This window comes from Strongylocentrotus purpuratus, unplaced genomic scaffold, assembly GCF_000002235.5.
Source record: "Strongylocentrotus purpuratus isolate Spur 01 unplaced genomic scaffold, Spur_5.0 spur5_scaffold_20, whole genome shotgun sequence".
NCBI classification, from domain to species: Eukaryota; Metazoa; Echinodermata; class Echinoidea; order Camarodonta; family Strongylocentrotidae; genus Strongylocentrotus; species Strongylocentrotus purpuratus.
Genome location: NW_022145606.1, coordinates 34,037,457 through 34,060,444, shown reverse-complemented (window position 1 = coordinate 34,060,444; position 22,988 = coordinate 34,037,457). Strand labels below are relative to the sequence as shown.

The 22,988-nt window shown below is 36.9% G+C and overlaps 1 protein-coding gene across 2 annotated transcripts; it reads left to right on the top strand.

Annotated features, from left to right (window-relative positions):
• The first annotated feature begins 1,625 nt into the window (after positions 1 to 1,625).
• LOC764683 (retinol dehydrogenase 12) lies at positions 1,626 to 18,320 on the top strand. Of its 2 annotated transcripts, none has more exons than XM_030993276.1 (9): positions 1,626 to 1,716; positions 3,755 to 3,833; positions 5,648 to 5,733; positions 11,342 to 11,413; positions 11,665 to 11,806; positions 13,063 to 13,286; positions 15,850 to 16,000; positions 16,458 to 16,584; positions 17,944 to 18,320. In XM_030993276.1, exons 2-9 carry the CDS (start codon positions 3,761 to 3,763, stop codon positions 18,038 to 18,040), a joined length of 972 nt encoding a protein of 323 aa, XP_030849136.1. In that variant the 5' UTR covers positions 1,626 to 1,716; positions 3,755 to 3,760; the 3' UTR covers positions 18,041 to 18,320. The 2 variants fall into 2 exon arrangements, with proteins under 2 accessions (XP_030849136.1, XP_030849137.1); XM_030993277.1 differs by lacking the exon at positions 1,626 to 1,716 and adding an exon at positions 1,767 to 2,098.
• Positions 18,321 to 22,988: the final 4,668 nt, after the last annotated feature.

The following is a 22,988-nucleotide window of genomic DNA, read 5'->3' as shown; positions in this document are numbered from 1 at the left end:
ATCAACAAAATTAAAAATATAATCATATATCACAATATATAATCAATTGAATAATTATACCTCTAAAAACACATAGGGCCTGCATGAAGTTGACAAATCATATACAAATTAAAAAATGCAGGAGATAATCGTTTTCCGTGGATTGGAAATCATCATTATTTCGCCCCATTTTGTATCTTCACAAAGAAAAGAACGGAAAACAATTGAAAAAAGACAAAGAAAGAAAGAAGGATGGATGAAAGAAGGAAAAATATGAAGCCATGATAGAAAAAAAAAAGAAAAGGCATTAAAAGAAGAAGAGGAAGAAAATATTACGCGCCTTTCTCAGAATACTGTGACAGGAAGACAAAAATAGGATTTATCACATTTTCAGATACAAGTTGATGTTATCTGGTAAAAAACATTTTCTGACAATCATGTGAACAAAACAAAAATCAGGGTCTTATCTCACTGAGCGGCGAATGTTTACGAACGTTGCTATTTTTGGATTCGCCAAATTTTATGACCTATGTTGGCGAAAAGCAGGGTTCGCCTTTGCGACATTTAGCGACTTTTAGCGATGTTTAGCGGCAATTAGCAACATTTGAGCGAATGTTTGCGAAAGTGTTTGTGAAAGGCAGTTGGCGATTATTAGCGACTGTAAGCAAATGTTAGCGACAGTTTTTGCGGAGATTAGCAACTATTTGCGAATGTTAGGGACATTTTGCTAACTCCCGGGGCTAACTCCTGCCTGGTACTCAATGGGTCGATTTTATATAGGAACCATAAGATGGTCGCTAGCATTGGCGAATCAAAAAGAACTTCAGCAACACCGTCTTACAATCGCTGAAGTTCTTTTTGATCGTAACATCAAAAATTCGCAACGTTCATAAGCATTCGCCGCTCAGTGAGATACTCCCTTTAAAGATACTATGTCCCCTTTTGCAGTCAACATCAATTTATATAGAACTTTGCAGGAATTATGAATTTGTAATGTATGTCCTATCTGTGAAATTATAACGTTAGTTGTATCCTAATATTCAAATCATGCAAGGAAACCCGTTTTCTTGACTGTCAGACACTATTGAGTGACTGACTGTCTTTTTTCTTCTTTGGTAATAACATACATATCATGAGCTGTAAAGGGTACATGCATTTGTCTACATCAATAACCCACTTCTTGTAATGGCCAAACTTAAACTGATTGAATCTTTGTGCAGCACAAAACGTACAACCATTCAGTACAATGGTCTGAAAATCAGACTATTAAAGTGACAAGGCTTGGAAATTTTATATCTCGTCTTTCTTTCTCTTATTTTTATGAATTTCTATTTCCTTCTTTCTTTCTTTTCCTTTTTTTTTCTTTTTCTCATTGGCATGGAACTTTTTCTTTCTTTTTCCTTCTTCTGCTTTTTTTTTTTTGTGTGTGTGTGTGTGTGTGTGTGTGGGGGGGGGGGGGGGGTAATTGGGGGGGGGGGGATGGGGGGGGGGGGGAGGAGACCCCACTCTCGTCACCTCACCACCTTTGCGAGAGATGCGTCAATACACCAATATTTGAGTATGAGTAGACTTGTATTTCTGCCGGGTCAACGAACTATAGAAATACGAGAATATGATCTGAACAAATAAAATCAGTCAATACTGCTTTGATGTATAGTGTACGCGGTCGATTATACATGCGCGGGTATTAATGTCGAGTCATTCTCCTGCTAATATACTGTACGTATTGCTGATTGAGTGAGTATATATATTTTTTGGTTTTCCGTTTTTTTTTTTTTTTTTAGGTCTAAATAGATATCTGTCTACAGCTATCTACATATCTACAGCCATAGCCATTTCCGTAAAATCCTGCATTTCTATGCAACCTCGCACGATTATAGTATGCATCATTCACACATATATTAATCTACAGATCCTCGAGTTCACGAATCTACATCCCTCGAAAGCGTATAGGTGGGATTGCGCAACAGCTTGTAGAAGTCGTCTGTACTCTGCCGTGCATTGTGCATAATCAGTTGATTAAACTAAAGAATCAGACTAGGCGTAAATAGTCAAACTTGACTGAACGCAAAAACTACAACCAACAACAACAACAGTGGTGCATAATATTTTTGTGACTGTGAGTATAATTATCCTCTGAGTTTTTTACATATAGACCAGCATGAAGTATAGCACTTGGTAATTTTATGTAGCATATACAGGTGTGTAGAAAGTGCAGATCGTTGCCGTCATTGTGCACATTGTGCGAATATCCATGCAATATGCCGATCGAATGCGAGAGAGTATAGAGTACCAAAGCTGTGAAATCATAAAAATATACCTTTTTTCTCCAATTTTTTCTTTATTTTCCGAAAGAGCATCAAAAATGATATCCATATATCGAAAACCAATTGGATATGTTATGTATTGGCTGAGATATGAACATGTGAATAAACAGTTTTCCTACAGGAACTCAGTGTTATATTGCTCTGGTTCATAATATTACGAGCCAGAGCAATTTAACACCGAGTTCCTATAGGAAATCTATTTATTCAGATGGTCATATCTCAGCCAATAGTGAACATTGGACATTACTTTGATGCTCTTCCGGAAAATGAAGATTTTTTTTGGAGAAATTCTAAAAATAGATTTTTGATGAGGTCACACTTCACCACTCTATACCTCGCATATAATGGATGAGCGACATTGTCTGACATTTGTGATGGCTAGCAAACACATATCTATGTATGTTTTCAATTCTTGTGTTCAAAGTGCAGAGCATTGCCGTCCTTGTGTATGCGTGCGATTTCCCATGCAATATGCCGATCGAATGCAAGGGAATATCTCTCATATCATATAATGGATGAGTGATTGGTTTATTCTCGTTTGTGACATTGTGTCCATATTTGATGAGTAGCAAACATAAATCTATATATCAAACACATATCCTATTTATATATCGGTACCTATAGTAGTTAACACTCGTCTAGTTCATCTAACTGTAGTTCAAGTTATTAATGGCATGTGATTTAATTCATGAAGATATTTCATTTTGTCTGTATATTGGAGTATATTTGGTTTCTTAAAATTTGGCATAAAGCTTGCAGTAATTGGCAAATAGCTTATTAAAGCTAGCACACTACTTCTGCTAGTTTAAGTTTAGATAATGTGGTTGCTGTTACTCTTGTTTTGACAATCGGCGCTATTGTTTAACATGATATGACCCCAAATCTACCTTCTCCTAATTTGTTCGTTCTACATTTGCAATACATGTGTTTCGACATGAAGACGAAAGAAGAATAGAAGAAAAGAAGAAAGAAAGACAAACAAAGAAGACAAAGAGTAAACTTCCTGTCAATTTTAAAATAATGTTCTGAAAAGATTGTGACATACAAGTATGTATACAAAATAGATAGAGAGAGAGAAAGAGAGAGAGAGAGAGAAGGGGAGGTGGATGAAGCCTGAAGGAAATTAATTCTGATCTAATTTTCTTTCAACTGAACGTTGACTCTGATAATGGTGGCATATAAGGCATATCACACTCCGCCCCTACAAGTAACTTTATATTTCACTGAAAGAAAGAAAAGTAACATACTCATGTGATCTTTGCTTCAACGGCTTTGTTGAAAATACCTCAAATTGTCCACTCGTTTATTTATTCCTCGGTTGTGGTTTTGGTTGATAAATATATCCACAATTCGAGTACTTTAGAATAACATTTTCATCAGCATCGTAGTGATTGTTATTGTCAAATCAGTATCACTTTTATTCCCAAATCGTACATTTAATGTCAAAGGTCACAATGGGGTCACAACCTAGTCTTCCAGAGGTCAATCTTGTTGATAAGACGATCGTTGTAACAGGAGCAAATACAGGTAAGATATTGCACATCACTGATTTCAAAAGATACATTTTTTCTATTTTCATTCTCTTTAGCTACATGTCTTTTATTTTTTAATAAATTTTACCTTTTCAGTTTGAGAAAAAACACCAAACTAGATGCCTTTATATCTATTCGAAAGGGAGTATTTTCGATTTAAAGCTATTTCAATAGCCAAATTCAGAAATACAATGATCTACATAAAATCTATCATATGAGGTTAATATGACAGAAAGAGAGACATGTGGCTTTGGACCAACCATACGCAGGATACTATGGGCCGTACCGTTGTGAATAGAAAAAAAATTGGTTTCCGACAATTTTCTTAATGTTATTCATTTATAATGTATTTGGGGGGGGGGGGTGTCAATACATCGTAGATGTATTCAGCGCTATATAAAAGCTGAATATTATTATTATACCACTCAATACATTATTCACCAATTCTGTATACGTCAACATTCATGGTATAAATAAATGAGGTAATACTAAATGGGTGGTTACAGCCATGGCAAGGATTCGCTGTGTGAACCATACTTTAAGGCCCGAATTCACAAAGGAGGTTTGTCCACAAACCTCCTTTTGTTTCGCCAAACCTCCTTTTGTTCTTTACAAACCAGGTTTGTAAAAAAACGCGTAAAAACGCGTCATATGACGTACGCAAACTAAGGTGTGTCGACAAACCTCCTTTGTGAATTCAGGCCTTAGTGAACAGCTAAACAAACGAAATTGAATTCTCTAGACTATGAGTCATTGCCAAGTACATATAGGTCTACATTTACAGAATAACAGTTCTGTACGTGTCGTCGCATTTGTGCTGCGAGGCCAGAACTACATTACACCCTTTCACTGTTAAGGCCGCCAAATTAATTTCTGAGTAAACATTGCGTCATCAATATTTTCAGATGTGCATCTATTGTTGCGTCACTGCCTGCGCTGTGCGCTCACATCATATTGACATAGGCGCCATTTTAAATTATAAGTAAAGAACTTTGTTTACTCGTAATTTAACGTCAGCGCATGCGCACTCTTGTAACCGTAAAAGGTGCCATCTTAAATTAAGTAATAGTTTAGTAATTAAATATTCAGTATGGTGTGAGCGCACAGCGCAGGCAGTGACGCAACAGTACATGCGCATCATCGATGACGCAATGTTTACTCGCAAATTAAAATGGCGGCCTTGACTGTAAAAGGGTGTATAATGACCATTTTTTCTCTCGTATTTCACTGACTAGTTCTACACACACAGGTATTTTGTTTTCAATATCAACACATTGATTAAAGGTAATACAACGTTTTGGTATGGGTTCACGAATTTGGTTAAAATGAAGATAATGGAAGCATTCGCAATCCTACAATATTCAGTGATCGTTGTCGCGGTTGAAATCGAGGCTAAAGTTATGAAACTATAAATAATAAACTCTTCATGTTGTATAGCTCCCTCTCAAGTTCAAGATATTGATCAAGCTATAAAATAATGTTTCTTGACTAAAATCGACCGATTAGCTATTCCCGTTTGAAATTATATATCACAACTACATATTCTGAACATTTCATGGTCGCAGCTATCATTGAACGGCATTAGGCGCTATTTGAAATTTATCAAAATGGGAGCACCGGTAAATTTTTATATTCAATTTTTCTCGAAAACAGAAGTTTTTTAGGGGATTGACCGTCTGGTGCTTACAAAACATCGGCAGGGGCGTCTAAATATATCAAATTGTAAGGAATCACTATCCACCCAATTTTCAAAATGTCCAAAAACTTTGTATTACCTTTAATGATTGCCTTCTGTTTGTATTCTGTCAGGGATTGGATATGAGACGGCCAAGGCACTAGCTCAAGCAGGGGCAAAGGTCATTGTAGCATGCCGATCAGAGTCTAAAGCAACCGAGGTGAGACGTTAAAGCCTGTCTGCAATAGTTTGGCCATGACGGATTAGACCTCCAAGCATGGTCACCGACAGATGGTCATCTCATCAACTCAGCTCTCAATTAACATAATAAAATTAGGATATGGGGGACCTTTGGGCTCCGCTTAGGATTTTTTTTCTATATAGAGGGAGCGATTAGTTTACAAGTGCGGAGGGGCTTTACGATAATCTGCACTTTGGCCCACTTAGATTGGGCTTACTTTGAATCATCGTGCCATCACGACGGGTGGGGTGGTCGAGTTACCCTACCTTTGGTAAAAACATGTCCTTTTATTCACGAAAGGTATGGGGTTAATATGCGTGAAATAGACCCCTCTCATCTACAAATGGTTTGGTCCAAATGACACTATGCGATAACCCTACTGCAAATCTACGAAAGGCCGTGTGATCTTCCGCTTTAGTTTCACAACAGATCTTCTTTCTTTCCTCGTTCCACTCACATTTCTCCTTCTTCCTTCCACTTTCTCTCCTTTCCCCGTTTTCTTTTTCTTTATAATGGGGAGGGTGGCATGTGCCTCATGTACTAAGTCTGTAGCATCGTCGCTGATCCTATTATGATGTCTTCTGATATTAAATCGATGATCGTTATCATGTTTTGATTTTAAACATGTGTTCAATTTTTGGCCAAGCTGAATATGCACACTTAGTACAATACACCTGGGTTTACCGATTTATATGAAAAAAGGACAAACAAAAAACGTATGTTTATTTCATACTGTCTTTACTTTCATTGTTAAAAGTCCTTGGTAATGACCGGTATGTGAGAAAATGTAGATGAGAATGAACATCTCAAATCATTTAATAATCATTTGTTTAATGATTATGAAAAGACCACTCGGCTATTTTAATCGCTATTTTCCGAGCACTTCATGATATTAAACAATGAACGTGAATGTCATTTAAATGACGCCTGGCTGGAATGCTTCCCCAGGGAGTAGAGAATGTGCATATATTTTGTGCGGGTAAGCCTGAATCCGATGACCGGGGTAATTAACTGTGAAGCGCTTCGAGAGGGCCTTCGGTCCTGAAAAGCGTTAGGGTCAATGTCGCTATTCATAAGGACCGCTATTCATAAGGTCCGCTATTCATAAGGTCCATTATTCATAAGGACCGCTATTCATAAGGTCCGCTTTTCATAATTGGAGAAAAGGGTCATTATTCATAAGGGTCATTATTCGTAAGGACCGCTATTCATAATCAAAGAAGAGGGTCGGTATTCATAATATTAGAAGAGGGTCGCTATTCATAATAGGGAAACGGGGTCGTTATTCATAAGGGTCCCTATTCATAATATTACAAAAGGGCCGGTATTCATAACACAGAAAGAGGGTCGCTATTCATAATACGAAATGAGGGTCGCTATTCATAATTCAAAATGAGGGTCGCTATTCATAATGCAAAATGAGGGTCGTTATTCGTAAGGGTTATTATTCATAAGGGTCATTATTCATAATAAGAAATGAGGGTCGCTATTCATAAAAGGAGAAGAGGGTCGCTATTCATAATAGAAGAAGAGGGTCGCTCTTCATAATAGGAGAAGAGGGTCGCTATTCATAATAAGAAATGAGGGTCGCTATTCATAATAGGAGAAGAGGGTCGCTATTCATAATAGGAAATGAGGGTCGCTATTCATAATAGGAGAAGAGGGTTGCTATTCATAATAGGAGAAGAGGGTCGCTATTCATAATAGAAGAAGAGGGTCGCTATTCATAATAGGAGTAGAGGGTCGCTATTCATAAAAAGAAATGAGGGTCGCTATTCATAATAGGAGAAGAGGATCGCTATTCATAATAGGAGAAGAGGGTCGCTATTCATAATAAGAAATGAGGGTCGCTATTCATAATAGAAGAAGGGGGTCGCTATTCACAGTAGAAGAAGAGGGTCGCTATTCATAATAGGAGTAGAGGGTCGCTATTCATAATAAGAAATGAGGGTCGCTATTCATAATAGAAGAAGAGGGTCGCTATTCATAATAGGAGTGGAGGGTCGCTATTCATAAAGAGAAATGAGGGTCGCTATTCATAATAGGAGAAGAGGATCGCTATTCATAATAGAAGAAGAGGGTCGCTATTCATAATAGGAGTAGAGGGTTGCTATTCATAACAAGAAATGAGGGTCGCTATTCATAATACGAGAAGAGGGTCGCTATTCATAAAAGGAGAAGAGGGTCGCTATTCATAATAGAAGAAGAGGGTCGCTATTCATAAGAGGAGTAGAGGGTCGCTATTCATAAAAAGAAATGAGGGTCGCTATTCATAATAGGAGAAGAGGATCGCTATTCATAATAGAAGAAGAGGGTCGCTATTCATAATAGGAGTAGAGGGTCGCTATTCATAATAAGAAATGAGGGTCGCTATTCATAATAGGAGAAGAGGGTCGCTATTCATAATAGGAGAAGAGGATCGCTATTCATAATAGAAGAAGAGGGTCGCTATTCATAATAGGAGTAGAGGGTCGCTATTCATAATAGGAGTAGAGGGTCGCTATTCATAATAAGAAATGAGGGTCGCTATTCATAATAGGAGAAGAGGGTCGCTATTCATAATAGAAGAAGAGGGTCGCTATTCATAATAGGAGAAGAGGGTCGCTATTCATAAAAGGAGAAGAGGGTCGCTATTCATAATAGAAGAAGAGGGTCGCTATTCATAATAGGAGTAGACGGTCGCTATTCATGATACGAAATGAGGTTCGCTATTCATAATACGCCCCCCCCCCCTCGGCTACGTTCCTGGTCCTGTAGGGGGGCGATATATAGCCCTGAATAGTTGTCTCTTTATAAAGTAACTATATTTTATCTGTTATCTTTGATAATTATATAGAGCCAACCCCCGCTCATGTGGTGACGAAAAAAAAGTAAAACATAACACACATGTAATCCTATCGTAAATTTTCCTCCTTGTTGGAAATCTTGCCCCATCACCCTGCCCCCGACTGATCTTATCCAGGCTACGCCACTGAGATATTAAGTACGCCAAGCAGGCCCATTATCCATTTTAGCTTGCTATTTAAGAAACTAGTAATTGTTTATACGAAAATAATGTTTTTGTAGAAAGTAATTTTTATTAGGACTTATGGACCTACAAATTACTGAGCGGAATTGGACCTGACAATTGGACCTAAGCCCAGTATCTACCGATCCCCCGAGCTCCCCCCCCCTCCCCATCAGTACGCCCCGGCGCGGATCCAGAATTTTCCAATTGGGGGGGACGGAAATTTGAAAAATGCGCAGACCGTTTTTTCAACTCAACAAACCAATACTGACAAGGTCATATTAGAAGCACGATACGGGTACCTAGAAGCAGGAACAATTTTGGAAAGGGGAGCAAGCTCACTTCACGTCTCTTGTCCGATATCAACATTCCCCGTTTTTAAGATATACATTTTTTTGACATTTTCATCTGGGGGGGGGGGGGGGGCTAAAGCCTCTTGCCCGATTATTTTCTAGTTCACAATTCTGCTTGTGAGCGAAACGAGCGAGCAAAAATTTGAGCATTATATGTTTTTTGTGAAAGTGTTATTTATCACCAAGATAAACGAGAAAAGATATCAAAAATTCATATTCGGGTAGCTTGCTGTCCCCCCCCCCCCTCCCCTCCCCCACCCATTACGCGCGAAAGCTTTGAACTTTCATTAATTATTAGAAAAATTATTGTACCATTCTCGACTCTTAATCCTTGTCTGAATTCAGTTTTCCCCCTCGCTTTTACCTTTCATTAATTATTAGAGAAAAATTACGATTTGTTGTACCGTTCTCGACTCTTAATAATTGTCTGAATTCTATTCCCCCTCTTGCGCAAAGCGCGTAAGCTTTGACCTTTCATTGTTTAATGCAATTATTAGAGAAAGAAGGTGATTCGTTGTTCCATTCTCGACTCTTAATCCTTGTCTGAATTCAGTTTCCCCCCTCCCGCGCAAAACGTGGAAGCTTTGATGTTTCATTAAATTATTAGAGAAAGAAGAGGATTTGAAGAGAAATGAATATATGATATGAATAGCGACCCCTTAATCCTATTATGAATAGCGACCCTCATTGCATATTATGAATAGCGACCCTCTTCTCCTATTATGAATAGCGACCCTCTTCTCCTATTATGTATAGCGACCATCTACTCCTATTATGAATAGCGACCCTCTTTTCCTATTATGAATAGCGACCCTCTTCTTCTATTATGAATAGCGACCCTCTTCTCCTATTATGAATAGCGACCCTCATTTCCTATTATGAATAGCGACCCTCTTCTCCTATTATGAATAGCGACCCTCTTCTCCTATTATGAATAGTGACCCTCTTCTTCTATTATGATTAGCGACCCTCATTTCCTATTATGAATAGCGACCCTCTTTTCCTTTTATGAATAGCGACCCCTTTTTCCTATTATGAATAGCGACCCTCTTCTCCTATTATGAATAGCGACCCTCTTCTCCTATTATGAATAGCGACCCTCTTCTCCTATTATGAATAGCGACCCTCTTCTCCTATTATGAATAGCGAACCTCATTTCGTATTATGAATAGCGACCCTCTTCTCCTATTATGAATAGCGACCCTCTACTCCTTTTATGAATAGCGACCCTCTTCTCCTATTATGAATAGCAACCCTCTTCTCCTATTATGAATAGCAACCCTCATTTCCTATTATGAATAGCGACCCTCTTCTCCTATTATGAATAGCGACCCTCTTCTCCTATTATGAATAGCGACCCTCTTCTCCTTTTATGAATAGCGACCCTCATTTCCTATTATGAATAGCGACCCTCTTCTCCTATTATGAATAGCGACCCTCTTCTCCTATTATGAATAGCGACCCTCATTTCTTATTATGAATAGCGACCCTCTTCTCCTATTATGAATAGCGACCCTCATTTCCTATTATGAATAGCGACCCTCTTCTCCTATTATGAATAACGACACTCTTCTCCTATTATGAATAGCGACCCTCTTCTCCTATTATGAATAGCGACCCTCATTTCCTATTATGAATAGCGACCCTCTTCCCGTGTTATGAATAGCGACCCTTATAAGTAATGAACCTTATTTCGTATTATGAATAGCGACCCTCTCGTCGTATTATGAATAGCGACCCTGATTTCATATTATGAATAGCGGTCCTTATGATTAATGACCCTTAATATGAATTATGAATAGCGACCCTCATCTCACGTTATGAATAGCGGTTCTTATGATTAACGAACCTTATTTCATTATGAATAGTGACCCTCTTTTGCCATTATGAATAGCGGACCCGGAAGTACGGGAATTTACACGTTATGAATAGCGGTCCTTATGAATAGCGGACCTTATGAATAGCGGTCCTTATGAATAGCGAATAGACCCCAAGCGTTATATGAAAACTTGCTATTATTATTATTATTATTATTATTATTATTATTATTATTATTATTATTATTATTATTTAAGCAGCTATATCCAGAACAGCTGAAGAAAATTATGGAAAACCTGTGTCTCAAAGTCAATTTCATTGTCGCACCCAACGGCCTCCAAGCTATGGGACACAGATAAATAGATGGTTGCTATTGTTAATTTGATATTTGAAAATTCTTTTTTTCTAGGCCATTGAACGAATGAAAAAGGAGCATGTTGAAGAGAAAACAGATCCGAAAAAGCAGAAAGTACAAATAAAGGTTAGTATACGGAGCCATGGCAGGACAACGGATGTGTTATCCGTGTGTGTGGGCGGTGTTTGTGTGTGTGTGTGTGTGTGGGGGGGGGGGGCGTGATGAAAGGAATTTATAAACGCACATGTCGTTATAATGAATACCCATAATTATAACAATAAAGTAAGAACACTACATGAATACAGTAATATCAGACTGAAAATATATTTTAGCAATGACTCTTTTTGAACTGTTAAAATGTCTAACCTGCACAATAGGCCGATGACCTCAACGTTGAATTCATGGCCCTTGACCTAGGGTCACTAGAAAGTACGATGACCTTCGTTGAAGCCTACAAGAGCAAGGGTCTTCCTCTACATGTTCTTGTGTGCAATGCCGGTATCATGTTTGGCCCAGAAGGTAAGAAAGCTTTGATGAGAACTTTGCGTAACAAAATAGTCTCGTACATAAGATTTAGCGAGAGAATGCATGGTAAAAGCAATGATACACATGTAATAATAGTATACACATATACACTGTCTTGATAGGTTCTTGTTAAAACTATTGGAGTCGACGAGGCCCATAGTTTTAACCAGTACCTCGAAAAGAAGACAGAGTGTATTTTTTATATCCTGCATCAAAAACAAATTTTCAGAAAAGAAAAATGTATTGACATTTAACAAAAAAAAAAAAAAAAAAAATTGTATAAATACAAATGTTAACTCCCAAGTAGTACTTTTTCAGAGCAACCTTGAAATGGTTAACATTTTTCTGATCACGTGAAAAGCTCTCAACCAACCCCGAAACCAATACATTTTTTATGCAGGATATAATGTGAAATATGGGGAACTTATTTAGACACAAAGCTTGTGTATTATCGAAGGTTCGTTATTCTAAATGATGCGGACAAATTGCGGCCTCACTAATCTTTGATTGCTCTTAACTCTTATCACGCCACAGGGCTAATCCCAATTGTGCCAAGCCCCAAATCCCCCCGTGCCAGGTTGTTTTGGAGATAATCTGATTAACACGATGGTTCTATGAATAGTGAGTGCAAAACACACAGCACAGTCCAATGAGCATGAACAATAACTGTTATTACGAATGCGTGCTTTTATGCACATGGCACTAAAGCGATGGCTCTCTCGCATGTACAAAGCACTATAACGATAGCGTGCATGCAGCCTTATGGCAGGCTATGAGTTAAAATGCCCACATATGACAGAAAGAGTCGTGGTATAGTTTTTCTTTCACTTGACTATCAATCCAAGGTTTAAATCTCTCACGTACATACGTACACACGTATTATGCACCAGATAATTAATACGTTAGTCACACGGCCAAATCGACTCCACACCGATTCCAAACCGATCAATTCTTGACCAGTCAAGCTAATGTAATATTTAGTTCGGTCTTTTTTTGTTTTCCTAGGTTTTTATTCATTTCTCTCATAAAGACAAATTGTACATAATTTATAACATTGTATACAAACCTACAAATAATTTTAACATATGTCTTAATAAATTTTCAAATGAACTTTTGAGAATTCGATTTCTTGATATCAAGAAAAAGGAATAAATGTTAAAACGGCTTGCCATAAATACGCAGCTCAACGCAAGCTAAATATGCAAAAGCGTGACTGAGGCATTATCAATACCTCTATCTCTTTCCCTTAGAACTGACGTCTGACGGATACGAGCCTCATTTCCAAATCAACTATCTCTCTCATTTCCTTCTCATCCTCCACCTCCTGCCCGTCCTGAAGAGCTCTGGTCCCGGTGCCCGGATCGTTTCGGTGTCTTCCTCGTTGTATAGCTTTGCCAACTGGAATGCCAGCGATTTGCAGTGTTTGAAGAACAACGACAGAGGAAAACGATACTCCAATTCAAAATGCTATCAGGTATTAATTTTAGTCATGGAAACACAGTGATCTGTATTATTTGACAAAGAATGACAGAGGAAAAGGATATTACAACTCCAAACTATATCAGGTATTCATTTCAGTCATGAATGTGCCTTTCACATAATATACCAATACATAATACAAGTAGGAGTTGACTTTAAAATACGACAAAAATGCTTCCTCCATGATGTACCAATCTGCTACCTTCAGTGCATTAGACCTGCAAAACCTGGCCCCGGTTTCATAAAACTTGATATCAATAAAAAGTTACAAGCTACTGTTATTAGATACTAAAATCATGGCACCTGATTGGCTGAGAGCAAATTTGTCATATAAATTTAGCAGTTGTTATAGATAACAAGTTTTATGAAACGGGCCCCTGAACATATGCGACATAGGTTAATAATGTACAATTCAGCTGCGTTTTCAATGATAAAAATGTGATCGAAGAAGAACGGGGCACTGTTTTACGAAAGTTGAAACATGTTAATAGTAACATCTGCAATTCACACGAATGTCGGCAAACTTGTACTTATGACGGTTTCATGAAACGAGGCCCAGTATTTCAACCCATGAGGCTACCGTCATTAGAGAACTATATGGCCCGAATTCACAAAGGAGGTTTTTCGATAATATTTGGCTCTGATATACAGTTAACAACTAAATTATTCATACCCCTACCACGTTTTGTAATATTGTAATCATGTGAACATTTTATTTGTCCCGATTCGTGTTTCTTAACAATTTGATGTATTAAAGCTTACATCTAAACGCATTGAACTAAAGTCCTACTGCAACAAATCCACCTTCCATTCTTGGGTTTATACATTAAGGCACAACAAACAAATTTACAATTTATTTGTTGAATGTATACATGTTCGTAATTACGGCGTGTAGGGTTCAAACAAAGATATATCACAGCTTCATGCACGCTATCGTTATAGTTCTTTGTACATGCGAGAGAGCCTTCGCTTGAGTGCCATGTGCGTGCAATGCAGCATTCGTAATAGCAGTTATTGTTCATGCTCATTGGACTGTGCTGTGTATTTTGCACTCGCTCTTCATAGAACCACCGCGTTAATCAGATTATCTCCAGAACAACCTGGCACGGGGGATTTGGGGCTTGGCACAATGGGGAATAGCCCTGTGGCGTGATAAGACTTAAACGATCTAACGGATCATACACATTGACCACCCCCACACAAACACAGTGTGTGTGTGTGTGTGTAATTGAGTTTTTACAGACGTGTACTAATCATTTATGATTATTTACATCTGGGGAACGACCTTTAACGTCATAGTGTGGTATGTCACTAAAACAGCTCCCGTAGGTTTTGTGTGCCAAAGTTGATTTTTTTTTGTTGCATTTTTGGATTGATTGGGGTCCAAGCTATCAGAAATTGATGGGGTTCAAATTTTGCCAAAGACACCAAATTTCCCTATTGCGCGTTATATATGACATTTCGGCGCCCAATATGGACCCCCAGGAAATGAAGGAGGGGTCTGAAAATTTGAACCCCATCATTTTTGGCCAATTGGGACCCTTTTGAAGCCAAAACAGCATAAAATAAAAAAAAAATCAACTTTGGCACACAAAATCCTATGGGATTACATACTTACGTTCTCAGCTGAATTAATTTGTAACTTCCATTGTTAGCTGAATTACAGGCGCACGCCACAACGCTCAGATTATTCTCAACTATGGACAAATGCTGTACTTATATATTCATGTTATACCGGTTATTGAAACGTTCCCTATCCCAATTCTGATTCCGTCTCCACAACATTTACATATTCATAAAAATGCATAAATCTATTACTGAATATATGCATACATGTATTCATGATTATGCATTGATATATTCATGAATATGCATGAATTTCTGATTCGTATACATGCATAATAAATGTATTCTTAAAGGGATAGTTGAGTTTTGTTGCAGAGGGTGCTACACAAACAATTTTGTTGTGAGATAATGAAAAACTGAGTGGCAAAATTGAAAGAAAATACCATTTAAATGACGAAATCATCTTTGTTTGATCAAAATCGATTCAGAGACGGCTGAAATTTCCATAAATATAACAATTTATAATATTTCTCGTGCACCACAAATAATATTCGATCATTTTGAACCAGCCGTTGAAAAACGAAATTCCGCCTTATACGTGCTATTCCAGTCAATGCCAATGTTGACTTTTTGTTGACTTTTTATGTTGGTCAATACGAACCTCCAGCCGGCCCGTGCATTGGTATTATTAATCAATTACTTACTTAACGGTCATAATATTTTTTTGAATGTGGAGCTGAATTGGTAGGCTTACTCGTATTTAATTTAAATTGTACACATTTTGAGGTCTAAAATTAGCTTCATAGCAATTCTAGGTCCTAGATATGTAATGAATAAGAATAAGAGCAATAACCATGCATTTTGAAGGCATTTGCGGTCTTAAACAAGAACTCAACTATCCCTTTGAATATGCATAAATGTATTCGTAACAACAATTACCACGAACATTGTGAAAGATAGCATTTTAACGCGTCTATCACACACGCCCACAGGTCATGCACATGTTCTCATTGGCTCAACGGTTAGAAGGGTCAGGGGTCAACGTGTTTTCGCTGCACCCCGGTGTCGTCAACACAGAGCTTGCATCGCGTGACGGGCAGCAGGTACCGGGGTACGTGAAACTTTTTAGCGGCGCGGGAAGGAGTAAGTATTAGATGTTTTCTTCTTCAAACTAATTAAGGGGAGATGGATATTAAAGAAAAGTCCTTCCACTTTTTTTTTACTTGCAACATCATGAGTAGAATAGTTGAACATTTCCTCTGATTATACTTTGGAAAGAAACCATCTTTTTTTTCCTTCAAAGTGGTCAATTAATTTATTTTTTTAATTGAGTTTAGGCTTTTCTCATTGCTATTGCATTATAATCAACATGGAATATGATAAATATATACCGCAGTTGGAACTAACTTTGCGTTCATGAAGAAACTAGGAAAGAGTACATTATATTTTCTTCTGTCATTGTTTTTAATTGACCCCCCAAACATAATTAATGTCAATTTCATTTTCCCAAATTACATTTGTTTAACTACCACGTTGTTGAATATCATATTGATAACTTAATACATCCCTCACGTAACATATTTTCTCGTGTTTAACGAAGAACTGTTGCGGACTCCATTCGACGGTGCATTGACATCTCTCCACGCCGCCGCTAACCCGGCCTACGACGATAAGACTGCCCTCTTCTTTGACAGCTCAAAGCCCAAAAGTGTTAATGCCATGGCAAGGTATAACAAACATGTCGTTTGCATGGCTTACTTCGAACCATCGGGTCATCACGTTCGGTCTGGTGGTCGCGTTACAGGATCTTTCGTAGTTTTGTTGTAGGGTTTTCACAAATTGTCCTGTAAATTGAACCAAACCATTTGTAGACCAGGGTTTATTTCAAAAACACTACCTCCCGACATTCCGTGAACAAAGGGGCACATTTTCACCAAAGGTCAGATAACGATACCATCTGACCCAACGCGACGACCGAATGATTCGAACTAAGCCGCCTGCACTACCTTGATCGTAGGCTTTAACCCGAATGTTAAAGGTAATACTGAGTTCTGGTGTTGGACAAGTGTAAGCCTTTGTCCCGTACATCACAAGCTGCATCCAAGATTTTAGTAAATATCTCATGATTGTATTGAGAGGTTTTTATCAGTCCAACGGTGGAATGAAAAGACACTTTTAATGCCATTATTATGCTCAGAGCTTTACACTACTTGGTGACGTATGGGACACGAAATTTACCAAATATACCATGGGCTTGCCACCTTGTAATTACATTGTGAAAGCAATTGGAAACTTTGATTCATGTAGTCCTTGAGAAACAGTGTGGGTCTGTAATGGTTTGGAATCAGTAAATTTGTTTGAAATTGACTAGTTCTTGCTAAAGAGAGGTCACATTCACATAAATGTGTATATTGGACTTCATACACGTCTGGCACGCAGTTTTGGACCAGCTCTCTATACGGATAATGTTGGTCATACTTCGAAACTGAAGGCATTTGAAGATCAATCCCCATATCAGGGTAAAGACCTATTTTCTCTTTCATATTCTTCTAAACTGACTTGTGACAGAATGGGAAAGCTCGCAAAATTGGTTTTCATATTTTCCAGATCTCAATTTTCTGCTAAAAGGGGCGAGTCGACTGAAAGAAATAATTATAGCAATGAATTGAAATGGTAAATCATAACAAAATATTAAAGATAATCCTGAATTCTACTCTTGACATGATTGGTTAGTGGGAACCACATAAAGACCTACCTCAAGGAACTGCAGTAGAACCTTACGCGTGCAAGCGAATACGTGCACGTACGTGTGCGTCGAGAAATCTACAGACGAGAAAATTTTCACTTCATATAAGTTAATATAATGTTTTTAATTTGAAATTTATTCCCCCAAAACGTGCACTAAAAGTGTACAAAATGATACAATATAACGAAGTAGAGGTATTACAAAGTATAAACATAAAAGTATACGTACTAGGTAATGCCCTTGAACAATATCAAAGTAAATATCGACCCGGCCTTTTACACGACATTTAAAGAAAGTATGCCCTACCTGCCATAACTTAATTAATTTCCTTTTTTTTCAGTAACAAGGAAAAGCAGGAGATTCTGTGGAAATATTCCTTGGAATGCCTGAAGGATCACATCACAGAGGATGTCATGAAGGAACTCGCATCAGCATAAGTAACCTGGTACCCGTTTCACGCAGCGTTTTTTCAATGACATATGACAAAAATCAGTGACAAATCTGCTGATATCCAATCAGAAGCAAGGAATTCAGTAGCTTATAACAAAAAATGTCGTTGGTCACTGATGAAAAGTTCTGTCAAACGCCTCCCTGGACCCTTCGGACAATTGTTTATATTTTTTAAAGGTGAAATAATGCCTTTGCAATAAATTCTCTTTTCAATTATAAATGACAAAAATCAGTGACAAATCTGCTGATAACCAATCAGAAGCAAGGATTTCAGTAGCTCATAACAAAAACTGTCATTGTTCACCGATGACAAGTTTTGTGAAACGCCCCCGCTTGACCCTTCGGAAAATTGTTTATATTTCTTAAAGATGAAATGAAGCCTGTGCAATAAATTCTCTAAAAGTCTTTGTGATGACTGGATAAACATTGTCGATAAGCGGCCCTACGTTGCATGATTCCCTGAGATAATTTGTTGATTATTTCAATGTTATCTGACTGCTAAGAAAGCATTTGGACGTGTATACAGTAGTGGTATAAGCTGTTCTCATCAAATTCCCAGTAAATGATTGTGGCAATGTGTTTTATTTCTGAACGATAAAAGTTATATCCTCTTGATCCATTTCTAAGACTCTTTTAGATTAATTAACAAATTTCGAGACGAAATAAACTTTATCTATCAAGAATAAACTATATTTTCACAAACTTTTCATGAATAGAGGAAAGAAGAGTTATTTCAACTTTATTGACAACAGTTTATTCATGTCTACATGCATACATTTATATTTCCCAAGAATTATCAAAAAAAAAAAAAAAAAAAAAAAAAAAAAAAAAAAAATCGCAATTATTATTGTATTGGTAATGATATACATAATGATGCTGTCATAAGCATCATAGCATTTGTGTTAACCAAAAATTAGAAAACGTTAACAAATTCGGTTTATACATTATTTTTGAACAGCAAATGTCTTACTTTGTTGAACATGAGAATAAACTGCTAGAAAAAAGCCGATAAGATAATTATGCCTTTCAGGGTAGATGAATTTGCATAATTAAAAAATGTATTTAAAACACCATGATGTACGATATTATTCTTTTTATGATAATTTGAATTCTTTTTTTTCTAATTTAATAAAAAAATCTTTTGATTGTTTGCAAAAGAGAGACTATATAGAAATAAAACTGATCTGTAACAATTTTATAATAAATCTTTTAATGACAAACATAACTTGTCTGGATCAAACTAGTACTATCTTCTTTAGTGTGTGAGTATAACTCGGTAAATCTGCAATATCTTTGTAAATATATACATATATATAAACAACGATAAAAGTAGAAATGAGGAATTGATTCATGAAATGTACGTCACTTTTTTTTTCGTAGAATCTTTTCTGCCTTTTTGAAAAGGAGACCTTACCTTGATAGCAAACTACTCTTGAAGAAAGCAAAAAATCAGAGAAGTAGACTGATGAAAGTTTGGATGAAATCGAAAAAAAGAGAAATTATATGAATTTCAGAAAATTACAATCACTATTGTTATGGGCTCTTTAAAGTGGCTGAATCGGTAATGCCTTTGTAATGAAGTGACGGACTACTTTCCCCAGTCGTTCTATCAACAAAAATGAGTACAATATCAATTTTTCAAAAATATATGACCCAGGTGGCTCTTTTCTCTTTGGTGAACTTATAATAACATCCCTATCGATGATATATTTTGAGTATCACATCAAAGGAGAAGGAAATTAGGAGAAAACCAGATAGGGCTATTAATTATATATTTCAATACGACAAACGACGAGCGGGAGAATCACCCGCGACTACGTCATAGTCTACTGACCAAACTGCCATCTTGAGATTCGCATATACTTATTGATCTCCCATTTCAAACATTCATAACTTTCTTATTATTGGTCCGTTTTATTTCAAACTTTCACCATTCTGTTGATCTTATTCTCATGCGTTCACACTAATGGAGTTATTAGGGACTTTAAGATTGTCGGGGACTGAAACGTTCAAGTTCAAGTTCAAGTTCGTTTATTTACACTCATCATTAAAAATACAAGAACATATACAATTAAATGAGGAATAATCACACATAAAAGATCATACATTCAACAACAACAAAATAACATAACATAATGGGAGTGAAGGGATGAGCTAAAAAGGAGTATGGTCCTTATGCTAGAGCCCATCCCTCAGTATAATATAAATAAAAGGTAAATTAAATTAAATGTTGTACGATTGGAAGCATGACAAAAAGAGGGAAAACAAGGGGGGGGGTAAAGAGCCTGGTGAGTTATAGCACGTAGGATTCAATTAAATACATTTTATATTTTCGTTTAAAAGTTTGAAGACTTTTGCAATTTCTTATATTTATTGGAATGGAATTCCAAATTTTTGGACCATCGAAAGATATTGACTTTTTCATTAAAGTTGTTTTAATTTGAGGTAAGTGGAAATTAGATGCATTTCTAGTTTCATAATCATGAAGGGTCGAATTCAAATTAAAATACTTTAGAAGTGCACATGGTAAAGATTCATTTCGACACAAGTACATAAAGACTGCAATATGATATTAACAGATATCAAATACATTGAGAAGCTTTAAGTTATAAAATATAGGTTTCGAATGAGCTCTGTAGTGTGAATTTGAAATTACCCGGATGGCTTTCTTTTGCATTTTGAAACGTGTGACGTCCGTTCAAGGCAGTGCATTAAAAGGACGTCGATCGTAGCAATCCACGTTGTCGTTGTGCAAATCTAAAAGTCCCTATTAGAAGGGATGAATTGCCCTTTCATGTTCATTAAGCATGCACATAGATTGATCAGGGATTGAAAAGTTTGGTTTAGACAGATACAAATTTGCTCTAATATATTTCAATCTTAAAGATAAAGGTGAGTTCTGGTCATCCGATTGCATTGTGAAAGAAAATGTGTGGATTGGATCAGAAAACGTTGCTCATGTAGCATGTAAGTATTGGTGTGTACTGCAAGGTTATGGAGTCATCAAAATCAAAATAAATTTGGCCCCGTCTTGGTAAAGTAACACGCACTCTACACATAAAGATGTATATGGGACTACACAAACGGTGTCTGGGCTTCTAACCTTGATTTCCTAATGTATCTATGCTCATTTACTCAGTATACATTTTCTACCAAAATTGTTCGGCAAATGACATTTATATGTAATCACTAGGTCATTGGGTCACAAACATTATAAAAGATTTAGAAGATATATATATATATATATATATATATATAGAGAGAGAGAGAGAGAGAGAGAGAGAAAGACATACATATATATATGTATATACAGAGAGAGAGAGAGAGAGAAGGAGAGAAATAAACGTAGAGAGAAAGACAAATGTATATATATATATATATAGAGAGAGAGAGAGGGCCATACAGAGAAAAAAAATAGATATAGAGATACAGAGCGGGTTAAATAGAGAGAGAGAGAGACAGAGAGAGAGAGAGATAGAGATATATATCGAGGCATAGATAGGGAGAGATAAATACGGCCACGATAGAATAAACCTTTCATTGACAACTATTGCGTTAGGGGTCAAATTAATAATATGTCGAATTGAAAAAAAATTGTTCTATATAGATCAATTTAACGGGTTTCTGCATGCGGTTAATGCAATGAAAGAAATGTTTAAAAAAGCATTCACAACTTTGGTTTCTCTCTTAGAAAAGAATACACAATTGTGAGAAACAGAAATGGTAGAATAATGATAAAATGATACGTAGCTGTATCGCAGTTCCCATTGCTACCCCCTCATTTTGTTTAAACACAAGAGAAATGGAACACCTTTATCGGGACGAGGTGCTGTTTTCCAAAAGGGTGCACATATATTAATGATAATAATAATACATTTATAGAGCGCAGAAACTATCCAACATTAAGTATATATTTTACTGCGCTATATACAAGAGCTTCTGATATGCCTAGATTTACAGTTAATTGAAAAGATTTGCTTTAAGTTTTGATTTAAAGATATTTACAGATGGTGATCTCCTAACTTGTAATGGTAAATTATTCCAGAGTTTTGGGGCTGCACAAGCAAATGCTCGATCACCTAGCGTTATTTTTGTTTTGATAGATGGGATCTGCAGCTACAAAGCATCTCGGGAACTGCGCAAGTTCCGATTGTGTCGATTAAGCTTGAAAGTTAACAGTTATTTGATATAAGTGGGAGCTTGACCAAGAAGTGCTTTATATACAATCAGCAACCGTTACTGGACGTGATTCGGAATAGGGCGGTCTATAAATATTAATTAGTTGCAAGCGAAATGATTAACATGAGATAGAATATTCTGCGAACTCGATGGAGTCCTTTTCACCCGCGGCAACCTGATAGACGTTGGTTGGCTCTTTATAAGGGTTTCGAATCTCAGCCCAGCACTACCGTCTTTTGGCAAGACATCAATCTATATTATATTATATATTAATATCATATATATGATCTCGTGAAACGTCTTAAACTTCGAATTGATACTTTAAGACTTTATATAAATATGTTTATATGTATATATATGCATACATACATATATAAACACACAACCTTATTTCCATATACATGTATATAATTTGGGATTGGGTGGCGTGGATAGCGGTTAATTCGAAGGATTGAGGGTTCGAATCTCACCCCGGCACTACCGTCTTTTGGCAAGACATCAATCCACATTAGCCACTCACCACCCGGGTGTAAATGGGTTTCTGGAAATGACTAGGGTTATAATATTTGTAGGGCCCTCAAGACGAATAGCACTGATGCTGATGAGGCTAAACAAAATTATTACAGGGGAACCTCAGTATAAATAGCTCTGACATAACAAGGTATCTGTACTCACTAGGAGATTTTGCTGGTCTCAGCTCTTTATGTTCTGCCGTTTTTTTGTAAAGCCCCACTGCACTACTTGTAGCTACTTGCG

Coding starts and splice junctions, on each gene's coding strand:
- LOC764683 (XM_030993276.1), top strand. CDS start 3,761: ATGGGGTCACAACCTAGTCTTCCAGAGGTCAATCTTGTTGATAAGACG. Junction 13,287..15,849: donor CCAATTCAAAATGCTATCAG/GTATTAATTTTA, acceptor ACACGCCCACAG/GTCATGCACATGTTCTCATT. Junction 16,585..17,943: donor AGTGTTAATGCCATGGCAAG/GTATAACAAACA, acceptor CTTTTTTTTCAG/TAACAAGGAAAAGCAGGAGA.